General features: G+C 39.4%; 1 protein-coding gene across 5 annotated transcripts in view; it reads right to left on the bottom strand.

Annotated features, from left to right (window-relative positions):
• Nucleotides 1–22,418, bottom strand: part of esr1 (estrogen receptor 1) — a 28,243-nt gene that overhangs the window by 4,245 nt on the left and 1,580 nt on the right. For 2 of the 5 annotated variants that reach the window (XM_067416811.1, XM_067416813.1), the window contains 7 exons: nucleotides 21,617–22,224; nucleotides 16,746–16,969; nucleotides 9,881–9,997; nucleotides 7,085–7,405; nucleotides 4,336–4,474; nucleotides 3,281–3,414; nucleotides 2,572–2,755 (listed from right to left, as the gene is read on the bottom strand). In XM_067416811.1, coding sequence (XP_067272912.1) covers nucleotides 2,572–2,755; nucleotides 3,281–3,414; nucleotides 4,336–4,474; nucleotides 7,085–7,405; nucleotides 9,881–9,997; nucleotides 16,746–16,969; nucleotides 21,617–22,044 — 1,547 coding nt within the window. In that variant the 5' untranslated portion in view covers nucleotides 22,045–22,224. The remainder of the gene's footprint in view (nucleotides 1–2,571; nucleotides 2,756–3,280; nucleotides 3,415–4,335; nucleotides 4,475–7,084; nucleotides 7,406–9,880; nucleotides 9,998–16,745; nucleotides 16,970–21,616; nucleotides 22,225–22,418) is intronic. The other 3 variants (XM_067416812.1, XM_067416814.1, XM_067416815.1) reach the window with 3 other exon arrangements.

Here is a 22,418-nt window from a genome sequence, read left to right as displayed (position 1 = left end):
TACAATTATTTTTCACTTGTCCCTTCAAAGCGTTAATGTCGAGCCTGTATATTTTCTACCGGGTGTTCAAAATGTGTAGTTTTGTGTTTTATATTGTGTAAGTTCCCGGCTAATTCGCGTTCTTACTACTGTGAGGAAAGTGACTGATGGAAAACAAATCTCACTCCATCCTTTCTTTGACGTCAGTGCTGGGCTCACGTATGCGCTGTTATTGAATCAGTTCCCGCATGTGCACCAATAAATGAGAAATACACACATGGGTTTGTTGATGGACACACACTTGTTAATGCTGATGGTGAGGAATTACGGCTCAACATCCCATAATGAACCTCAAAATGAGTAGCGAATCACTGAGAAACTCCTGCTCAAGTCGTCCTTGTGATGGAGGTTCAGGTTGAATAACTAGTTCTTCAATGTAAATAAACCTGTCTCTTGCATGATACCCAGAATTTTTTAATATTCCGAAAATTATGATCAAAGTTATTCAACTAAATATACAAATAAAATGTACAGTCTTGTTCAAAATAATAGCAGTACAATGTGACTAACCAGAATAATCAAGGTTTTTCGTATATTTTTTTATTGCTACGTGGCAAACAAGTTACCAGTAGGTTCAGTAGATTCTCAGAAAACAAATGAGACCCAGCATTCATGATATGCACGCTCTTAAGGCTGTGCAATTGGGCAATTAGTTGAATTAGTTGAAAGGGGTGTGTTCAAAAAAATAGCAGTGTGGCATTCAATCACTGAGGTCATCAATTTTGTGAAGAAACAGGTGTGAATCAGGTGGCCCCTATTTAAGGATGAAGCCAACACTTGTTGAACATGCATTTGAAAGCTGAGGAAAATGGGTCGTTCAAGACATTGTTCAGAAGAACAGCGTACTTTGATTAAAAAGTTGATTAGAGAGGGGAAAACCTATAAAGAGGTGCAAAAAATGATAGGCTGTTCAGCTAAAATGATCTCCAATGCCTTAAAATGGAGAGCAAAACCAGAGAGACGTGGAAGAAAACGGAAGACAACCATCAAAATGGATAGAAGAATAACCAGAATGGCAAAGGCTCAGCCAATGATCACCTCCAGGATGATCAAAGACAGTCTGGAGTTACCTGTAAGTACTGTGACAGTTAGAAGACGTCTGTGTGAAGCTAATCTATTTTCAAGAATCCCCCGCAAAGTCCCTCTGTTAAAAAAAAGGCATGTGCAGAAGAGGTTACAATTTGCCAAAGAACACATCAACTGGCCTAAAGAGAAATGGAGGAACATTTTGTGGACTGATGAGAGTAAAATTGTTCTTTTTGGGTCCAAGGGCCACAGGCAGTTTGTGAGACGACCCCCAAACTCTGAATTCAAGCCACAGTACACAGTGAAGACAGTGAAGCATGGAGGTGCAAGCATCATGATATGGGCATGTTTCTCCTACTATGGTGTTGGGCCTATTTATCGCATACCAGGGATCATGGATCAGTTTGCATATGTTAAAATACTTGAAGAGGTCATGTTGCCCTATGCTGAAGAGGACATGCCCTTGAAACGGTTGTTTCAACAAGACAATGACCCAAAACACACTAGTAAACGGGCAAAGTCTTGGTTCCAAACCAACAAAATTAATGTTATGGAGTGGCCAGCCCAATCTCTAGACCTTAATCCAATTGAGAACTTGTGGGGTGATATCAAAAATGCTGTTTCTGAAGCAAAACCAAGAAATGTGAATGAATTGTGGAATGTTGTTAAAGAATCATGGAGTGGAATAACAGCTGAGAGGTGCCACAAGTTGGTTGACTCCATGCCACACAGATGTCAAGCAGTTTTAAAAAACTGTGGTCATACAACTAAATATTAGTTTAGTGATTCACAGGATTGCTAAATCCCAGAAAAAAAAAATGTTTGTACAAAATACTTTTGAGTTTGTACAGTCAAAGGTAGACACTGCTATTTTTTTGAACACACCCCTTTCAACTAATTGCCCAATTGCACAGCCTTAAGAGCGTGCATATCATGAATGCTGGGTCTTGTTTGTTTTCTGACAATCTACTGAACCTACTGGTAACTTGTTTGCCACGTAGCAATAAAAAATATACTAAAAACCTTGATTATTCTGGTTAGTCACATTGTACTGCTATTATTTTGAACAAGACTGTATGAATTAGGTCATAACTAGCTCTTCAATGTTTCATCATCGGACTCGCGCTCGGATTGATGTGGTAAAATCGACGTCATCCTTTACAGTGTGTCCAATCACTGAGCTTTAGGAAGCCTCTGGAGCTGAGGTTCAGTTATGGTGATGGAAACACGAGCTGTACATGATAGACCAATCACAACATACTGGGGCATCTGACCAATCAGAGCAGAGTAGCTCAAAGAAAGACGGGATTTAGAGAGACCGATTCATCCGTCAGTCGTTTGAGAATCATTGAACAATGAGGTGATGTGCAATTGTGCATATTTGACAAAATTAAAGTGTTTTTTGACCTTTGATACATGTAAACCTGTTGTAGGAGACAACAAAACTAAATTAAATTAGCATAATAGGGGCACTTTAATCATCTTATGTCCTCCATCTGCGTTTACCTCATGTGTCTGATGTGGGAGAGCAGCAGCAGGAGCTGGGCTTGACGGCGGGACTGCAGCTGCAGTGACGCTCCTGATTTACTGATGCCGTAAATGAGGGCATCAGTGATGTTGTCCAGCATGCACTGCACCATAAAGCTGTCCATCAGGGGCTCCACTGGACTGGAGCAGAATGAGAATGCACCTGAGCAGACAGTAAAGAGGAAGCAATAACTTGACTGTGGAAGGGATTGTGGGAGGAGATTGAATGATTGACCAATCAGCATAAGCAATAAATGCTTTTCTTACTTAGTATTTTGTCTTGTTTCTAGTCCAAATATCTAAAAATTCTTAAAACAAGAAGTATTTACTAGACAACCAAAAGAAATTGTCTTGTTTTGGGAAAAAATAACAATTTTTTTTAGAGTTTTTGCTTAAAATAAGCAAAATAATCTGCCAGTGGGGTAAGGAAAATAAATCTTAAAAACATTATTTTATTTTCCTTACCCCACTGGCAGATTATTAATCTTATTTTAAGCAAAAACTCACTTCATTTTCAGTTATTTTTTCCCAAAACAAGAACATTTTTACTTGTCTAGTAAATGTTTCTTAATGTAAGAATTTAGATATTTAGACTAAAAACAAGACAAAAATACTAAGTAAGAAATCAAAAAACGTACATCTAAAGAAGAGGCTGTTGAGGGTTTGATTTCTGTTAGCACAGACTCACCTGAATTGAGAAGTATGATGGCCTTAAGACAAACAAATTCCTCCAGCTTGAGTTTGAGACTGCGGAAACGAGCCACAGTCGCCAGGAGCATGTCGAAAATCTCAGCCATCCCCTCGACACATTCACCTTCACTCCTGTAAAAATGAAGACCAGCACTTTATCTACGCTACGAGATCGTTTGTGCCATTTACTGTGGTATGGTGCCTTAAAACGGCCCTTCTTCCTTCTTTCTGTGAGCACTGCACTGTTTGTGTGGGAGCAGAAACTGGACCTCTCTGTAGATATCCTGTCTTTCTGTCTCCTTTCTTGCTGTCTTTCACTCATTTAATCATTTTATCTTGTTATTTCAGTCTCTTCCCAATTTTACATCTTCCAGGATGCTCTATTTAACTTTAAATCTCACTTTTCTTCACTTTTTTCGGATGCTGGTTTTGATTAGATTCGTATCTACTTAGTCAGCGATGACGCTGTTCTTCAGAAGCCTTTTAAAGAGCATGTTCCCAATCGGGTCGTCTTTAATTACATGCTACTTGTGACATGGTCTTCTGAAGATGAGCACAAGGCTCTCAGGTAAATAGTTCAATCTCATTTCATAAGGCACGGCCCTCTGCTGAGCCAAATCCCTTCTGTGGGGGATAAAACCACATACAACTCAATGTTCTTTAAGAAATTGAGGCAAAAATAGGCACACGTAAGAGGGAATGCATCTGGTCGATGTGACATTTCAAAAAGCTCACAATCACACTCACAGCATCAGTAACAGTAAAGTAAAATTGCTGAGACTAAAATAAAGCCCGGGGTTTCATTAGAGTATAACAGGTTTCTGTCACGGCATGTTGACACTTTTCCATTATTCCTTACAGTCAAGCAGAATCTAATCAAAACAACTGAATGTGTTTTCAAAGCGTGGCTGCACACGTTTCCATGTCTGAATAGTCATTAGATTAGGTTCAAGCTTTGTTTTTTTCTTTAGCCTAACTAAATGAGTTTAAAAAACAGTGGAAATGCTTATTCTACAATGATTGTCTATTGAGGAGGGGCAGAACATCCAGCACCTGTCGAGGATGAGATCCTGAGCAAAGATGAGTTTTCCAGGTGAATGAATGGACCTCCATATGAGGCCGATCATCAACACCTCCAGCCAAGAGCTCTCCAACAACTGAACCTGGTCATGCAGAGAGAGGTCCTGGAACCCTGGGAAGAACAGCACATGCTGCATATGATTAAAACGTTCAGTGCATCACATGATCAACCGAGCCAGAGTTGTCTACTCTACTCAACTACTCAACCACATAATCTTTATTTTAGGTTTCACACATTTAAAGAAAGTGTATGTAAGATTGTGGCCAAAACTGGTACTGCAATCCCTTTGAAATGACGGTAGAGCGGTGTATCCACCTCCCCCTGACTCGAGGTTGCCAGATTGGCTGCAGGATCAGCAGGAACGTTTGTAGCTGCAGGTGAGGTAACTAGATGCCGAAACACTACTGACTTTGTGATTGGTCGATTAGGTGGAGGGCGGAGCTTCAGCCCAAAACACAACATGTCAACATCAGTTGAGGGCTGCAACAACAACTTTTAAATGACAATACTCTGGCCGGACTACTGTTGTCAGTGATATAAGTATTTAAAACTAAAGGTCCTGTTCTTCGCGATTCCATCTTTCAAACTTTAGCTAGTGTGAAATGTTGCTGTTAGAGCATAAATAATACCTGTAAAATTATAAAGCTCAAAGTTCAATGCCAAGTGAGATTTTATTTAACAGAAGTTCCCTTTCAAAGCCTACAGCGAACGGCCGGTTTGGACTACACCGCTGCACTTCCTGCTGTAATGACGTCACTAGAACCGTTTGTTGACGAACCCTCCGCCCACAAGAACACGCAAAATAGGGGGCGTGGTCTCGTTGCTCTCCCACGTGGAGAAGAGCGCGCATTCAGCCCTTGCATCTCCCCGTTATGGTAAGAGGCGGGACCTTTCCGGGAAAGTGCACCAAGCTGCTGTCCAATCACAACACGGGAAGCACTGGCCCAATCAGAACTCGTTACGTGTTTCTGGAGGGACTTCATAGAACAAGGAAATCATCAGGCCGTTTTTAGGACAGAGGAAACAGCGCTGTACAGATAAGTCAATTGTGTGAAAAATACTGTTTTTTTACACGCGAAACATGAACGCATGTTATATTGCACACTGTAAACATAATCAAAGCTTCAAAAACACGCGAAGAACGGGACCTTTAACATGATTTCTTAATGTCTAGTGACATATCAGGGCCATTTTATGATTAATTGAAATACATTTCTTCACATACAGTTCCTTTAAACACACATAAGCACTAGCAACACAATAGATTTATAGTTTGTAAAATACACACTGATGTCTACAGAGGCGGCATCAGGAATTCTAGTTTCAATTATAATTTGATGATGTGTAACGTGTTGTATTTATATGAATAAAAAGAGGTCAAACGAAATAAAACCAAAATGTCTCTGGCTCAGCACCAGCCAAAGCACGAGAGCACAGTTTGATTCTGGCAGTTAAGTGATGTCACGGTACATTCTGAAATCCCATATGAGGAAAAAAGCTTTTATTCAGTATTAATACATTAAGTTAATCTCAATTGACAGTAAAAGACATTTTAAAGGCATAATATGTAATTTTCACCACTAGAGGTCACTTATTCAAAACAAAGGCATAACTTGATGACACCTTGATTTCATCAGTGGAAAAGAATCCAACGGGACTCTTTAAAGCCTAATTTGTAGGACATACCATTCTCATCTCAGGCCATAACTGTCTGACGTACCCACAACTAGCCTAGCTTAGCACAAACACTGGAGGTAAACGGCTCCATCTAGTCTATAGCTCAATAAGTGACAAAATAACGGCAACATTTTCCATATATATATATATATATATATGTTGTGATGTGCATAGTTAAAATGTGTAGTAAGACCGAAAGAAAATTAAAACTTGCAATTTTCTAGCCAGATATTGCTTGGAACTATACTCTTCTTCTTCCGTAATGATCCAGGAACTTTGCTGCCGTACCATGGGTGCAATGATATTACACAGCGGCTAAAAATAGTCCCCAGCACGCTCTCTGCGCAAACAGGTTGTGACGTTGGTTATGTTGACGGAAGTTAGCCTATTTTCAGGCACTGCGTTATATAATTGCATCCGTTTCACCTATGGTACGTCAGCAAAGTTCCTGTATTATATTACACAGGAATGAGAGTACATATCATGGTTTCCACAAAAATTAGGCAGCACAACCGTTTTCAACATTGATAATTAGAAATATTTCCTGAGCACCAAATCAGCACATTAGAATGATTTCTGAATGAAGACTTGAATAAAAATCAGCTTTACCATCATGGTAATAAAATACATTTTCAAATATATTTACATAGAAAACAGTAACTTTAAATTTTCTTTTGATTTTATTGTATTTTTTTTATCAAATAAGATAAATTGTTTACTTCTCTGAGGAGGGTTAATTAAGAAATCTGAACATCAAATATAATGGCCTTCTTAAGGTCCCAATATGACTCTTTATATGTGCTGAGCTCAGCTGGAGGCCAAATCAAACTGAGCCGCAGCACAGATCACTGTAATAACACCCATGCTCTTTATCTCGGCGCCTGTGACCTTGTCATTTGAATCTCTGCCACCTGTGCTGTCGAAATCTGCTGCCACGGTTACAAAAACTGGCAAGGCTGTCACCAGGGACACTTTCTCCTTCAGATTTAAAAACCATTCCTTTGATACTGCACTCATAATTAAAGCCACTTTGAAAGATTTTACCTGGTACTTTCTTAGCCCAGGCAATCATGTGGACAAGCTCTTTGTCAGCCATGTTTGTGAGCAGGGACATCATGGTGATCTCGGTGTACGGGCGGCTGTGCTTCTGCCTTGAACACACAGCCGGCGGCTCTGCACCCAGAAGCAACACCAACACCTGGTCAGGTGGCATGCATAAAGTGCTGACCACCCCGCCGCCACCGCTGCTCTTCGTCCTCTTGTCCTGAGCTTTCCTCAGCTCACTGTAGCTTTTGTCACGATCCTCATTACCGCTCCTCCTCTTCTCACGCCTGATGGCGCGGCCACCGCGGTCCTTGCGAATACCTGCAATGGAAAAGATGCCGGGATTAACTATTTTCAAACAATTTGAAAAAAAAGAGATAGATGAAATTCTGTACGTTACATGTGAACAAACTTGTTCTAAAGTTTACATACCCTTGATTCTTAATTCTGTGTCTTTCCCTGATTATCCATGGCCGTGTGTATGTGTGTGTGGTTCCCTGATGATCCACCGCTGTGTGTGTGTGTGTGTGTGTGTGTGTGTGTGTGTGTTGTTCCCTGATGAGCCACAGATGTGTGAGAGTTTTGTGATGGTTGTTCTTGAGTCTCTTGTTTGTCCAGAGCAGGTAAACTGACCGTCTTCAGAAAAATACTCAAAATCTTCCGTTTTTCAGCATCTTCTACATATATAAACCCTTTCCAGCAGTGACTGTATGATTCTGAGATTTGAGGGACTCAAACACAACTATTAACATTCACTGATGCTCCAGAAGGAAACACGACACAATAAGAGCCGGGGGTGAACACTTTTGAACAGGATGAAGATGTTAAAATGTTCTTATTTTGTTTAAAAATCACTTTTTTAATTTAGTACTGCCCTTCAGAAGCAACAGAAGACCATTTACCTTGATCTTTAAAATCAATTTTATTTGAAGTTTTCACCGCCGATTCTTAATGTGTCGTGTTTCCTTCTGGAGCTTCAGTGAATGTTTCAAACTTTTTTAAAGGTGTCATGAACTGGCTTTTTTTTTTTTTTTAATTATACTGTTGTCTGAGGTCAACTAATGATGTTTTTGTGGTTTTTACATTCAAAAACATCATAACTAATAGGCTATTTTCTACACTGGTTTTGAGGCTTCTCCAAAAATGCTGGGTTTTGGTGGGCGTGCAGCACTGAAGACTTGGAAGTAAACGCCCACGGCTAGGATTGGATAAGAGAGAGAGAAGTGGCAACCGGAATGATTATCTCGATCATAGGGCTCGTAAACATTTTTATCAAACAAACACAATGTTTTATTTCTCATCGACCCGCGATTTATTGGACTATTATTTTTATATTACACATAGCCCAGAAGATCGGACGATATAAGTGCGAACCGCAAGCACACACATACACGTTCACCGTGTGTGCCCTTCAGATGTCAACAAGAGAGAGAGAGAGAGAATAGCAGAACAAGAACGAAATAAGAGATACATCGGCCTGCCGGGCTTTGCAAGCCCTGGCCCATAAGTGTCCGAGTCCAGCGTGCTGAGGTATGTTCTGTTAGACACGTACACATGAGCAAAACGATCTATAACAACGCAATACTATCACATATCAAAACACTTTTTACTCACATGGTGTGTTGCACCATTCCTGTCGGATCTAAATCCAGCATCGACCGGAGATTTGTTTACAAACGATCCCGCAGTGAACATGTCTTCCCCATGTGAGCTGGAACTTCATTAAAAATAAAGTTCAACCACTCATTCCTACTATTAGGATCCGAAGGAAGCTAATGCAGCGACTGTGTTCTTCCACAACCAGGAATAGCGCAATATCTTAATCTTCCTCTATGTATTGTTGTTGACCAGCTGCTAGCACGAGCCCTCCATGAGTCAGTGGGCGGGCTACTGAACTACGTGCTCATTATTCAGTAGAGGCGGTGTTTCGTCGCACACTGACGTCAGTAGAAGCACAGGACCTTTTGTTGAGCCTGGTGTCTATAAAAGCTTTTCTTTTGACTAACAAGGAAGTTTTCAGCTCTGAAACTTATAGGATAATCTTTCATTACCATGACCTTTTATATATCAAAAGCTCAAGGAAAAGTTGATTCCTCAATTCATCGCCACTTTAATAGTTGTGTTTGAGTCCCTCAATCGTCCTCAGATTTTAGGACTTTTTCTGAAGAATGTTGGTCCGTTTAACTGCTTAGGACAAACAAGAGATTCAACCTTCACAAAACACACACACAGCCGTGGATCATCAGGGAACGACACACACACACACACACACACACACACACACACACACTCCAGGGAATGACACATGGGTTCATAAACTTTTGATCAGGTCATTTATTTAAACTCAGCTATTGCTTTGTCTTATTGGCTAAATGTAAACATATTTTATGTAAAATATCTTATTCAGTACAGCACTAAATAAATAAAAAATAACATGCATTTTGTATAATCTCTCTTATTTTGTTAAAATTATTCACATTTTTACAGATTCTGCAAACAGCAGTGTGGTGTATGATAGCAAGATTTTAGAGGATATGAGTCTTCTTTTGTCTTCGCAAATATCTTGAAAGCACTGCTTTCATATCTGTGTTTAAATCATAATTAATAATAATAATTTGTTACATTTATATAGCACTTTTCTAGGCATTCAAGGCGCTTTAAATATAGAAGGGGGTATCTCCTCAACCGCCACCAATTATACCACCAAGCTTATGTGTATGTTCGCTCCTGACAGATGCTGCATATGTTTATAAAAAGAGAGGAAGGGACAGAACAGTAGGAATATAGTCTATGTACCTCCTTTCATCATGCCTACTTCATAACACTTGCGTAGTCTGCAGGCTTGGCAACTCTTCCTGCGGTTTCTGTCAATAGTGCACTGGTTGGTTGCTGGACAAACATAGTCATTGTGACCTAGAGGAAGAAAAACGAAGTACAGCTTTTTATTGATCATTCTTTTACCTTCAAGTTCTTGCTTAAACAGCAAAATGCTTGGAATGCAATCGTCACTGGTCTCACGATTCAATTCAATTATGTCAACGATCACAACATGATCGTGATTTTCAATATTACTGCACATGGCTACATTTTTGTCAATGAATCCAATAAGTCCGATTTAGGAACTATAAGAAAGAACACTTCTTTCAGGACCACTATCGTCAAATATAATTGACTATTAGCACATAGTTTGGATTGGTGGTATGGTTCTGTTCTGGGCAAGAACTCCCTGTGGTTAGGGCTAGCATGGATTAGCAGGGGCAATGGGAGAGCAGTGATAAACCACCTTAGAGTAAACAGAACAGAACCAACATGATGTATTTCAGATATCATTAATGTCAATATTTAATGTACAAAATAATCAGGAATTTAGTCTGATTCAAGGGGAATCAGAATACCAAATCCTGACTAACGAGAGGAGGAGTTGGGGATGGAGGAGGGTAATTAGCTCTGATAGCACTGAAAGAGCTTATGTGCATGCTAGATGTGATCAGCTTACAGTCAGTACAGCGACTGTAGTGTAGTTTGTTTATAGCCTACCTTTAGCTTTTTACTTCTAGGGACTGCAATTAGGCTTAAAAATTCAGAAAAGTTGTGTTTATCTGTGATAATTATCTCGATGGACAAAACATGCAAGTATCATAAACTTTAGTTGATCACAGAGCTCGTTTTAAGCGATAATCCAAAAGTCCAATTGGGTTTTTCGAGGGAGCCAGTGTGATGCTAACTGTTGATTGGCCTACAAAGTCCCATCATACCTGCACCACTCTATATGGCAAATAAGCCCCACCTTCTAAATGAAAGGGCCAATCGTTGATTAGTAAAGTTATCGGGTCTCTGCAGCTGCCGTTTGAAGCCCTAGTTGCTAAAGAAATGGCAGTGTTTTGAGACGCGCGTTTATAATCGTCCAGGCTGAAAAAATGCAGGTTTTTTGTCATGATTTGAGCGTTTATAAACAATATTTATGAGACAACTGTGGTCAGATTTCATTGTTGATTCCAATATAAAAATGTAATCATAAGCTTGGAGAACAGTTTCGGAGAATTTGATGTTTCCCCATTTAAAGAGATAATTTAAAGATTTATTTCAACCCCCCTACAAAATGCCTAAGCCAGATAGCCAGACTAAAATGCATATAGACAGACCTTTATTTTACTATTTATTTTAGAGATGTTTTTCATTTCTAACTCGATATAAATGAAATAGCGATATGTAAATACTGTTCCTTCATAAGAGAGCAGTATGGCGCGTCGATGGCCTTGGATCTGTTTAGGCACTAAGAGCAGGTACATGCTGTTCCAGTGCTGCAAATGAAATTTTAAATTAGATGAGTGTGTCTCAGCCAGAAATGTCACAGACCTACACACAAACAGAAACACTGACATCCAAACCTCTGAATAAAACCCAGCACAAAATCCTAATGAGGTTTGTAATAGGATATTATACAAAAGACAGAGAATTCAAAATAGTCATGGCAAAATTTAGATATGAACAAGATAATCCTAGCAAACACATTCGAGAGGAATTCTGTGCTCATTAGAAAGACCCTGAAACTATTGCTAAACAAAATCACTTTAACCATTTCAAATTCCTAAAACGATATATACATAGCATACACACGCACGCTAGGCTTGGGCGGTAATACGGTAAAATGGTATACCGCGGGATCTAAAAATAGCAACGGTATCAGTTTCAATACCGTCAAACCGTCAAAAAAAAACAAAAAACAGATCAACTTACATATTGCTGATCAACAATTAATTATTAAATATTTAATAAGTTGAACTAATTAAACTATTTACATATTAAATACTATTTATTTATTAAATGCCTAAATATGTGTATGCGTTGTTGTGACAGCGTGGATGAGAAAGAGAGAGAGAGAGAGAGAGAGAGAGAGAGAGAGGGGAAAAGACTGCGAGTCGGGCACTGAGTTATTATCGAAAAAGAACACAACTTCTGCAGTTTGGAAGTATTTTGGGTTTTGACGGTAAATACAGACGAGGCAATTTGCAAATTGTGCAACAAAAAGATGACCGCGAGAGATGGAAATACCTTGAACCTAAGGGCGCATATCCGAAACCACCATCCTTACTGCTGCGTGGATGAAAAACCGAGCGCACCCTCGGACTATGCTGTAATATTGCCGAAGCCTTTTGTCACACAGCTGGCAATATAAGCAATAAGCATGAACTCCACAAAAATCAAGTGGACATGGGACTCACAAAAAAAAATGTCAATTGTCTGACAATTGTCTCATAACGGTAAGCATAAAACGTGCAGAGAGTTTCTCAGGGGCAGGGGCTCAAATGTAAAAAATAAAATAAAAATATAGGCCTATATATATATATATATATATATATATATATATATATATATATATATATATATATATAAGCCAAGCCAACAGTTTGTTGACGCTGTCTGAGCCTTACATCATAATGTTTTAATTATTCACGGTAATACCGTATACCGAGGTAAAATAGGGAGGAGGTTTGACGGTATCAAAATTTGGATACCGCCCAAGCCTAACGCACGCACACACACAAACTAATCAGGCATATCATTATGACCACCTTCCTAATATTGTGTTGGTCCCCCTTTTGTTGCCAAAAAAACAGCCCTGACCACTCCACTAGACCCCTGAAGGTGTGCTGTGGTATCTGGCACAACATGTTAGCAGTAGATCCTTTAAGTCCTGTAGGTTGTGAGGTGGGGTCTCCATGGATCTGACTTGTTTGTTCATCCCACAGATGCTCGATTGGATTGAGATCTGGAGAATTGGGAGGCCAAGTCAACACCTTTTATTGTTTAAACTTATTGTTGTGCTCCTCAAACCATTCCTGAACCATTTGTGCTTTGTGATAGGAGTATTATTTTGCTGGAAGAGCCACAGCCGCCAGGGAATACCGTTTCATGAAAGGCTGAACATGGTCTCAGCAATGCTTAGGTAGGTGGAGCGTGTCAAAGTAACATCCACATGGATGGAGGACCCAAGGTTTCCCAGCAGAACATTTCCCAAAGCATCACAATGCCTCCGCCGGCTCGCCTTCTTCCCATAGTGCATCCTGGGGCCATGTGTTCCCCAGGTGAGCGATGCACACACACACCCGGCACTCCACGTGATGTAAAAGAAATCTGTATTCCTCAGACCAGGCCACCTTCTTCCATTGCTCAGTGGTCCAGTTCTGATGCTCACGTGCCACTTGGTGCTTTCAGTGGTGGACATGGGTCAGCATGGAAACCCTGACCCTGTGGCCGGTTCTCCACTGTTCCTTCCTTAGAGAACTTTTGATAGATACTGACCACTGCAGACCGGGAACAGCCCACAAGAGCTGCAGTTTTGGAGATACTCTGACCCAGTCGTCTAGCCATCATCTAGGCCCTTGTCAAACTCACTCAAATCCTTACACTTGCCCATTTTTCCTGCTTTTAACACATCAACTTTGAGGACAAAATGTTTACTTGCTGACTAATATATCCTACCCACTAACAGAGGCCACGATGAAGAAATAATCAGTTTGTATTTTATATATATATATATATATATATATATATATATATATATATATATATATATATATATATATATATATATATATATATATATATATATATATATATATATATATATACACACACACACACACACACACACACACACACAGAGATGAGCAAAAACATTATGACCAGTTAAAGTTGAAGTGAATATCATTGATCATATCCTAAAAAGGCCGCATATTAAGGTCTGGATTATATGATCAGAAAATAATGAATTCTTATAATCAACATGTTGGATGCAGGGGAAATGGGCAAGAATAAAGAGCGACTTTACAACATTGACACAGGTAAAATTGTTATGGCAAGGCGACTGGGTCTCTCAAATTCAAATTGCAGAAATTAAAAATGCATTTACTCTGTTTTATTGTCTTGCTTCCGCTCTTCTCTCTGCCTCCCTGTCACGTCTGTCTTCTCTCTCTTTAAACATCATGTCTCTCTTATACTCACTGTAATTCCCCTCACCCAGTGTGTCCTGAAACCCATTTGTCAGGCGCACACTTACACTCATTTTCCTCCAGTTTCTCACTCAGTTTTCCTCACCAAAATGGCAGTTAAAGTCAGCAGTAGTTAGCTGCTCCAGGAAAGAGCTCACCAGGAGCTTGTGTGTCAGGGTCAAGCTCAAAACATCTACCCGGCCTTTCATCTCATCTCACCAAACCCACCCAGATCTGCACCCCCTTCCAACACAATACAGAACTGCAAATAAGGTGCAGGCAGAGACATCTGCGAGCTGTACACATCAGCCGCTCGTCAGATTTAGCATGTGTGAAACTTTGATTTTCACCTTTTCTGTCACCTTTAAAAGGGAGGACAGTGAACATGCAAGAATCACATTACATACTGCACACTGTCACACATTTGATTGTATTTGAAAGCACAAGGGCTTGACTTGATAATAGAAAATCAAGGAAAATCAAATTATTTTTTCTTTTTACCAGCACCAATATATTTTCGGACACCACTTTGGTGACTGAGAAAACTATGTGCTCTACTATGGTCAATCTTTTTCCCAAGGATGGAGTTGTTATTTCTTGCAAATGCTAAGGATTATTAATGGCCATTGTTGTGCATATGTATAGACTAAATAGCCAAGAATTCAATCAATAAGTGCAGGGGGCGTTTAAGCAAGTGTGTTCTTCACTGTGAAATCAAAATGGACAATTCTTGTTTGTTTGTTTTTTAAAACAATTAAAACAATTTTAAAACAATTTTTCGGTGCTCATAATTATTTTTATTTTTATTCATGTGACCTTCAAAGTTTGCATAAAAAAGAATTTGCCATTTTTCTTCCCCATTGTGACGTTTATCCAAGTGAAATTTTGGTGAAATTATGCAATATTCCACAAACAATAAGAATGGTAGATTTGATTTTATATTGGCTTCAAACTAAATAACTTCCCATCACCCTTTTAATAGGCTATGTCTTCTCTGATGACGTGTCGAGATCAGGTCACGAGATTGGTATCTCCTTTAGGTGCCCCGAGTGATCCCATTAGTTTATCCAACTTTTAATGAGTAGTATTTTTAGCGCCTGATTTAAATTCCTGCACAATAGTATACTATAAAATAGCTAAAGGTGCAGTGTGTAGTATTTATGAAATGCAATATAGTATACATAAATATGTTTTCAGTGGTGTATAAAGACCTTACATAATGAACCGTTATGTTTTTACTACTTTAGAATGAGCCGTTTCTATCTCCATACACCGCAGGTCCCCCTACAGTGAATTCGCCATTTTGCGCTGCCATGTTTCTACAGTGGCCCTATACAGACAAACTTCTCTACACAGCACTAGCTACTCTATCATCTCGAAATATATATTGGAATATCGGATTTTAAATCACCATATATTCGTATCGGCCTTAAAGGGATAGTTCACCCAAAAATGAAAATTCTGTCTTTAATTCCTCATGTAGTTCGACACCCGTCAGACCTCCGTTAATCTTCAGTCACATATTAAGATATTAGTGTTGAAATCCGATGGCTCAGAAAGGCCTTCATTGACACCAATGTCATTTCCTCTCTCAAGACCCATAAAGGCACTAAAGACGTCGTTACAAAGCCCATCTCACAACAGTAGCTCTACAATCATTTTATAAAGTGACGAAAAATTGTTTTTGTGTGCAAAATAAATAAATAAATAAGGACTTATATAGTGATGGGCCGATTTCAAAACAAAGATTCGAACGCTATGAATCAGTGAATCGATTCATGATTCGGATCGCGTCTCTAACTGGCAAACTGCTGAAATCATGTGACATTGGCGATCCGAATCATTAATCAATACGCTGATTCATTACCGTTTGAATCTTTATTTGAGGTTTGAAAACAAGAAGACAATGCTGAATAAAGTCGTAGTTTTTGCTATTTTTGAACCAAAATGTATTTTCAATGCTTCAAGAGAGTCTAATTAACCCACTGATGTCTCATATGGACTATTTTGATGATGTTTTTATTCCCTTTCTGGACATGGACAGTATAGTGTGCATACACTTGCATACACTCTCGGACTAAATATAAAATATCTTAAACTGTGTGTGAAGATGAACGGAGGTCTTACGGGTGTGGAACGACATTCCAAATTTCATTTTTGGGTGAACTAACCCTTTAAAAATCCTTTATCGGTCAGGCTCTAACATGAACCGGCATAGACCAGTAGTGAGATGAACAGAGACAACGTTATTGGATTACATCATGTGTCATTCACTGGTAAGAAAACTTTACAGTCAGGTAACAGCACTACAATATCGTAAACAACTGTTCGCCATTTACTGTTCGCTCTGCACAGCGTACGTGAACGCATTGATGACGTGAGATGTCTGCGTGAACTGGCTGCGCAGTGATATGCAAACACACATTGACTGATTCATTTGGACAGAATGCAATGATTGAACGAACATGAAGTGATAACTGCCAAACGGTTGTTTGGATCTAGTTTCAGTGGTGAAAATATACAATAGAAAAAGTAATGGCAATAAATGTTACTTAATATTTGTTAAAATCAGTTGTTCTGATTCTGAACGTCAGCAAAGCTGTGAGTACTTGCAGCCGATATTCAGAACAGCAAGATTGCAATCAATTATATTGTATTATGCCGGTTACCTTGTATGCTTCTCTTGAAGAAAGCTTTGCAACCTTCACAGGACCAGACTCCATAATGATAGCCAGAGGCGTAGTCGCTGCACACCGCACAGAAGCGCGTCTCCTTCCCTGAATCAAACCCTCCTCCAGCTCTGGATCCGGAGTACAACTCTTGCCTGTCAGTCGCACTGCACAACACCTCACACAGACCAACACCTGCCTGCTGAGAGGATACCACACTGGACCTAGAGACAGAAAGAGGTGCGATGTCAATATACAGTGGATAATGAAAACAACAGGTCATGTTCCAACCACCAGACAAACTGGCTGACTTACAAATAATTAAGTATGCCTATTAAAATTCTGGCCAATGAAGATAAGTGTTTATTATTTTCATGTTATTATAGTCGATCAATGATATTTCACCCAAAAATGATTATTATCATTACCAAGGTATCATTGGTGTATAGGACTTTCTTCTTTCAGACAAATACAATTGGAGTTATATTAAAAATGCCTCTTCCAAAATGTATAATGGCAATGAATGGAGGACGAGACTTCTGGAGCAAAGCGAAAAATATCCAACTTCACTAAAATGTATAGAACTAAAATAACTAGCATCCGGCAAATGGCCATCTAAATCAATTTATGGTGAAAGAGTAAAGGCTGATTTATACTTCTGTTTCGAACCTGCACCGTAGCTGTGTCAATTTTCATTTATACCTTTGCGTCCTTGTCCGCGTTGGCATGCAGTATACATGCAGAGGGAGCATGTGTCCCTCTGAGGGAGGGGTTCTGGCAGACCAATCACAGCGCTTGCGATCGACACGTTGTTAAATTTTTGGAGTGCAACAAAGCCTACGACATAGGTACTGCATACACTCGACGCAGAAGTAAAAATTGGGCTTAACCCCTGACCGGGCGGACGCATGAGGTATTGATGAACGCGGAAGTGCAGAAGAAAAGAGCAAAGCAAACACCAGCCACGAATTGGAGTCTAAAACGAGAATTTTTAATGAGAAATGTTTGTTGCCCAATCCAATTAGTTTGAACCATGAGAGGCATCAAAGCATCGCATCAGGGTTACTTTTTTGGCATAAGTTGGCTTGTGTAGGCTGTCTGCTAGTTATTTTAGTCTATAATGTTTTAACATCTGTCAGATGTTTAGGTGAACATCTGTTGTTTTAAAAGATGCTCTAAATAAACTTTGATTTGATATAAAGTTTTAAATATGGATTTTTTCTTAAACAAATGCATCGCTTCACTTCCAAATCTCGTCCTCCATTCACTGCCATTATAAAGCTTGGAAGAGCTATGACATTTTTATTATAACTCTGAAAGAAGAATGTCATATACACTTAGGATGACTTGAGGGTAAATCATGGGGTAATTTTCATTTTTGGGTGAACTATGCCTCATATTTAATGGAATGTAGGCTTCACAACATTATAGACATCCGTTTTGAGAGTTGCTAAAGATTCAATTTAACAATGCTATTAAATAATCACTGCTATTAAAGATTTAAAAAATTGTGAGCATGTAAATGGTCACAAATAGACAAGTAAATGAGCATGCGCAATTAATACCCAAAACAAAACTAACAAACTCTAATGTCATCAACCAATAAAGAAAATACATCTTAGAGCACCGCATGTTACATTTAAGATTGAGATGCAAATTTGTAAAGTCCACGGAGAACATGTACGTGACTGCAAACATTGGACAAGTATGACCATCCCCATTTCCTTCTGACCCCTTGTTCCAATGTTTGTAAATATTTATTCTATCTTTAATTCTGATGTCCAGAAGATATATTGCATAACCTCAAAAATGAACTGCAGTGATGTCCAGTGACACCAAATGACAAATGAATCTCCAAGCAGCCTAAAGCAGTGGATGTATTCCCACTCTAATATGTGCCTTTGACATGAGATTTAAACAACAGATTTGACTAAAAATGGTCTCTTCAACATGTGCTGTTAATCCATTAATCTCTTCTTAGTTCTTACAAAAGTGAAAAATGTGCTCCCTGTGCATTCAGACAGGATGTGATGATTTCAATACCACTGTTGTTTTCACTAATTGTACTTTCCTCAAGGTCTACAGACAGAATGAATTAGAAACTTTACAAATGTACACTTCTTTCTGTGACGGGTATACTTATGTGGATAGTGGCGTTTCCAATCCTAACCTTCTTTTCAGAAAGTCAAGAAATACTAATAATTAACAGCACAAACAGAGCATAAAATAACAACAAATAAAATAAGCTATAATTAGTTCAAGAGCACAGAACAATATATGAAGCGACACTGGACACGAACAGGTCTAAAGTGCTTTGTATGTGTATTCCTTAAACATACTCATATACATATAAACAGAATATGATCTGCTGTTCTTTAGGGTAATACAGAAAGTATCATATCCTGTTCCAACCACGAGATCAGCGTGTACTTTCTGACCAACAACATCTCATCACCATTTAGTCTGTACAGAGAAAGAAAATGGGAAAGCAGTGGGTGTGTGAAAAAAGTCATACACATTCTCAATATAACTGTAAATGAAAACACATTGCAAAAACCAAATAGCATTAGATGTTAGTCATACACAATTCACAAACGTATAACCATAAAAAGAAAGATATTTATGTGTATAAAAATATGCAAGTCTTAAAGGCACAGTATGTAAGTTTGGCCACTAGAGGTCACTTATTTAAAACAAAGGCATGGCTTGATGACGGCGTGAATGAGCGTGGGATCATGAGAGTTGTAGTCTTGACTCTTCACCTCCACAGCCGATGGAAAGCAATCCGACAGACTCGGGCAGAAATCATGTTCATGAATGAGTGAATGTATTAAAGTTTAATTAGCGTTACGGTGGTATGAAGCAGGACGCGCGAGAGCCCTTGAGAGCGAATGCTAATGAGAGAGACCTGCGCCAAACACCGTCTCTGAGATTTTATTCTGCTTATGCTGCAGTCGCCGCTTGCGCTCTTTTCGTTGTGTGTAGGGATGTCACAAGTACTGGTACTTCGGTACCAAGTCGGTACTGAAATTTAAGAAATGTGCCGATACCAGCATTTCTGTAGTACCGGTAGTACCGACTCCCGAGTATATTCGGTACCCGCAGCTGCGTTCTTCAGTTGCTTCCGTGTTTACCTAAGCACAGTGCTCCAGACTGAAGCCGAATATCTACTAGTTTCTGTGAATATTAAATTGTAAAACACTACTTCAATATTACTAAAATATCACAGTAATAAGCACAGGATGACTAAATAACTGTTGCTAAATTACATTAAATAAATGTGAACATATATTGTATGCTGGAGAAAGCTCTCTCTGATTATGCCGTTAGTCTCTTGGTAAAATAGTGTCGTCTCTGAGGTAAAAACGTTGCTCGCGGTGAATCAAGAAAACGAGAGATTCAAACAATAAGACTAAAGGTAAGCTGTAAGCTACTATAAGCTGGAGAACAATGATCAGTTTTCTGTTGATAAATGATCCAAACAGATGCTCGTTTGTCTAATAAAGCACACACTATAGCTGTGTCTCATTTCATTACATTTTAAAGGCTGCGTCCTCCGGAGGACACGTCCTGTGTAGGATGCAGTATACGGAGGGTCCTCAATCAGAATTAAATGAGACGTCCTTTGTAGGACACACAGGCAGGAAGTATCGCAAAGCTATGCCAACACGGTCAGCCTCGTTGTGCTCTAACGCCAGTTTATATGAATGAAAATTATTTATAACTTGAAAATTACTATGAAATGTTTCTTGTCTTGACAGCAATGTACCCTTCTAAACGTTTTAAAAGCACTAAACAGTTGTTATCCTGTTTACCACAACTAAGTCAGTTGGAGGTAATGGAGCTTAAAAAAAACAAAAACAAGCTTAAACTACTTACATTTAAACACCACACCTACGCTCGCAGGTATATCTGGCAGTCGGGCAGTTTTTCATATAATATTAAAATATATGACGGTTGTTAACAGCGACACAATGAATTGTGGGTTATCTCCAGCCTATGAAGGATACACCTCATGCACGCTCCGAAATCCTGTAAAAGAAGGGCGCATTTGGAGTGTCCTGCTCACTTTTTAGAAATGAGACGGCCTTATGACGTATGCAGCCTTCGAAGGAGACCTCCGGAGGACGCAGCCTTCTGAAATGAGACAGCTTCTATTAAAGCGTCTTTGGTGTTTCCATGGTTTCTACGGGACTCAAAGGTAGCGTGGATATGACGTCATTGACAGTGTGACCGTAACGCTGGTCAAAAGAGCTGATTTATCTGGATTTATACATTCTTAGAAACATTTGGGACAATGTAAGTACACAGGACAACAAAATACGTAACATTGTTCTAGTGATATTTAAATCTAAAAATCTTACATACTGTGCCTTTAGCATACATTTCACCTTTAAAAGATGAAAAAATCTGTAATGGCTTTAAAAAAAAAAAAAAAATAGGTATTTAAATTACTACAAAGGTCATGGTTTGTATGCAAATTAAACATGTTAAAAAAATGAAGGTTTCACCAGGTTTGTGTAAGGAGTTTTAACCTCAATAAGCAGGTAGCCAAGCAGGATTCGAGTGCTAGACCAAACATTATGCCTCAATGAATCATAAATCAGGTGTGAACGACCCCCAGAACAACCTCATCTGATTAACTGGACACCTGACAATATCTGTTTAATAATCTTAAACATCTTTTATAGTTTTCTTTCCTGTTAGATTTACTGTTATAGTTTGTCACAGCCAGAAAAAAAAATTAAAAAAAAAAAAAAAAGAGATTTTCAGTTTCTACAAAAGATCTTAAAACCAATATAACTCTTAACGTTGTGTAAAAATTAAGCTCCTACAATAGCGTCCAAAAACATAGTTAAAGCAGCACTGACCTGTAGCCTGTGCTGGATGAGGTGTCCAGGTAGTAGGACACCTGTTGGGTCGAGTTGGGTCCTCCATGATGGCTCAGGTATGGGGACAGCTGAGGGCTGGCGGGTGCAAACATGAGAGGGCTGTTGGATTCGGCGCCTAACGTCTGCAGATGTTCTTCAGCGGGGGGGTCTGTGGGAGCCGCGTAGTATCCGTCAGTGGGAGACGAGGTCCCGTAGCTCTGTGTGGGCTCTGGGTACTCATAGGCTCCATCAAGGTAATGGACAGAGGAGCTGATGTACTCCTCCTTGGGGTACATGGGTGAGAGTTTGTGGGCAGTGGGGGGCGAGGAAAGTCCCTCCAGGTCTTCTCTCTCTGGGTTCAGGCTGGTCCTGCGTCGCTTTCTGGCACCAGCAGCCTCTCCGCTGGTCTGCCCTCCAGACATCACCATGGAAACACACACGCAGCCTTAGGGTACTATCTGTTCATAAGCAACCACCAAAAGAGCGTTTGTCTTTTTTAAGCTCTGTCTTTTTTTTTCCACCTCCCACTGTCTTTCTCAAAATCTCTCTCCCTTGTTCTGCTTTGCTTCCGCCCCACCGCTCTGCCTACTCCTCCAGTCCTCTTTGGGCTGAGAGTCAAAAGATCTAAGATATGTGAGGCTGCTTTCCCTGTGCTTAAAATACCTTTTTCTTCCATAGCTAAAACTACCATTCTAACACACATGCCTTAAATATTACACTTAAGGAAGGATAAAACACAATGACAAGTCTGAGGTGAGGTGCTTTTCTAATAAACAGGAAATAGAGAGGACAGGAAACTCAA

The sequence above is a fragment of the Pseudorasbora parva genome, chromosome 15, assembly GCF_024679245.1.
Source record: "Pseudorasbora parva isolate DD20220531a chromosome 15, ASM2467924v1, whole genome shotgun sequence".
Classification (NCBI taxonomy): Eukaryota; Metazoa; Chordata; class Actinopteri; order Cypriniformes; family Gobionidae; genus Pseudorasbora; species Pseudorasbora parva.
The sequence above is the reverse complement of the archived record's forward strand: the minus strand, read 5'-3'. Positions and strand labels throughout refer to the sequence as shown.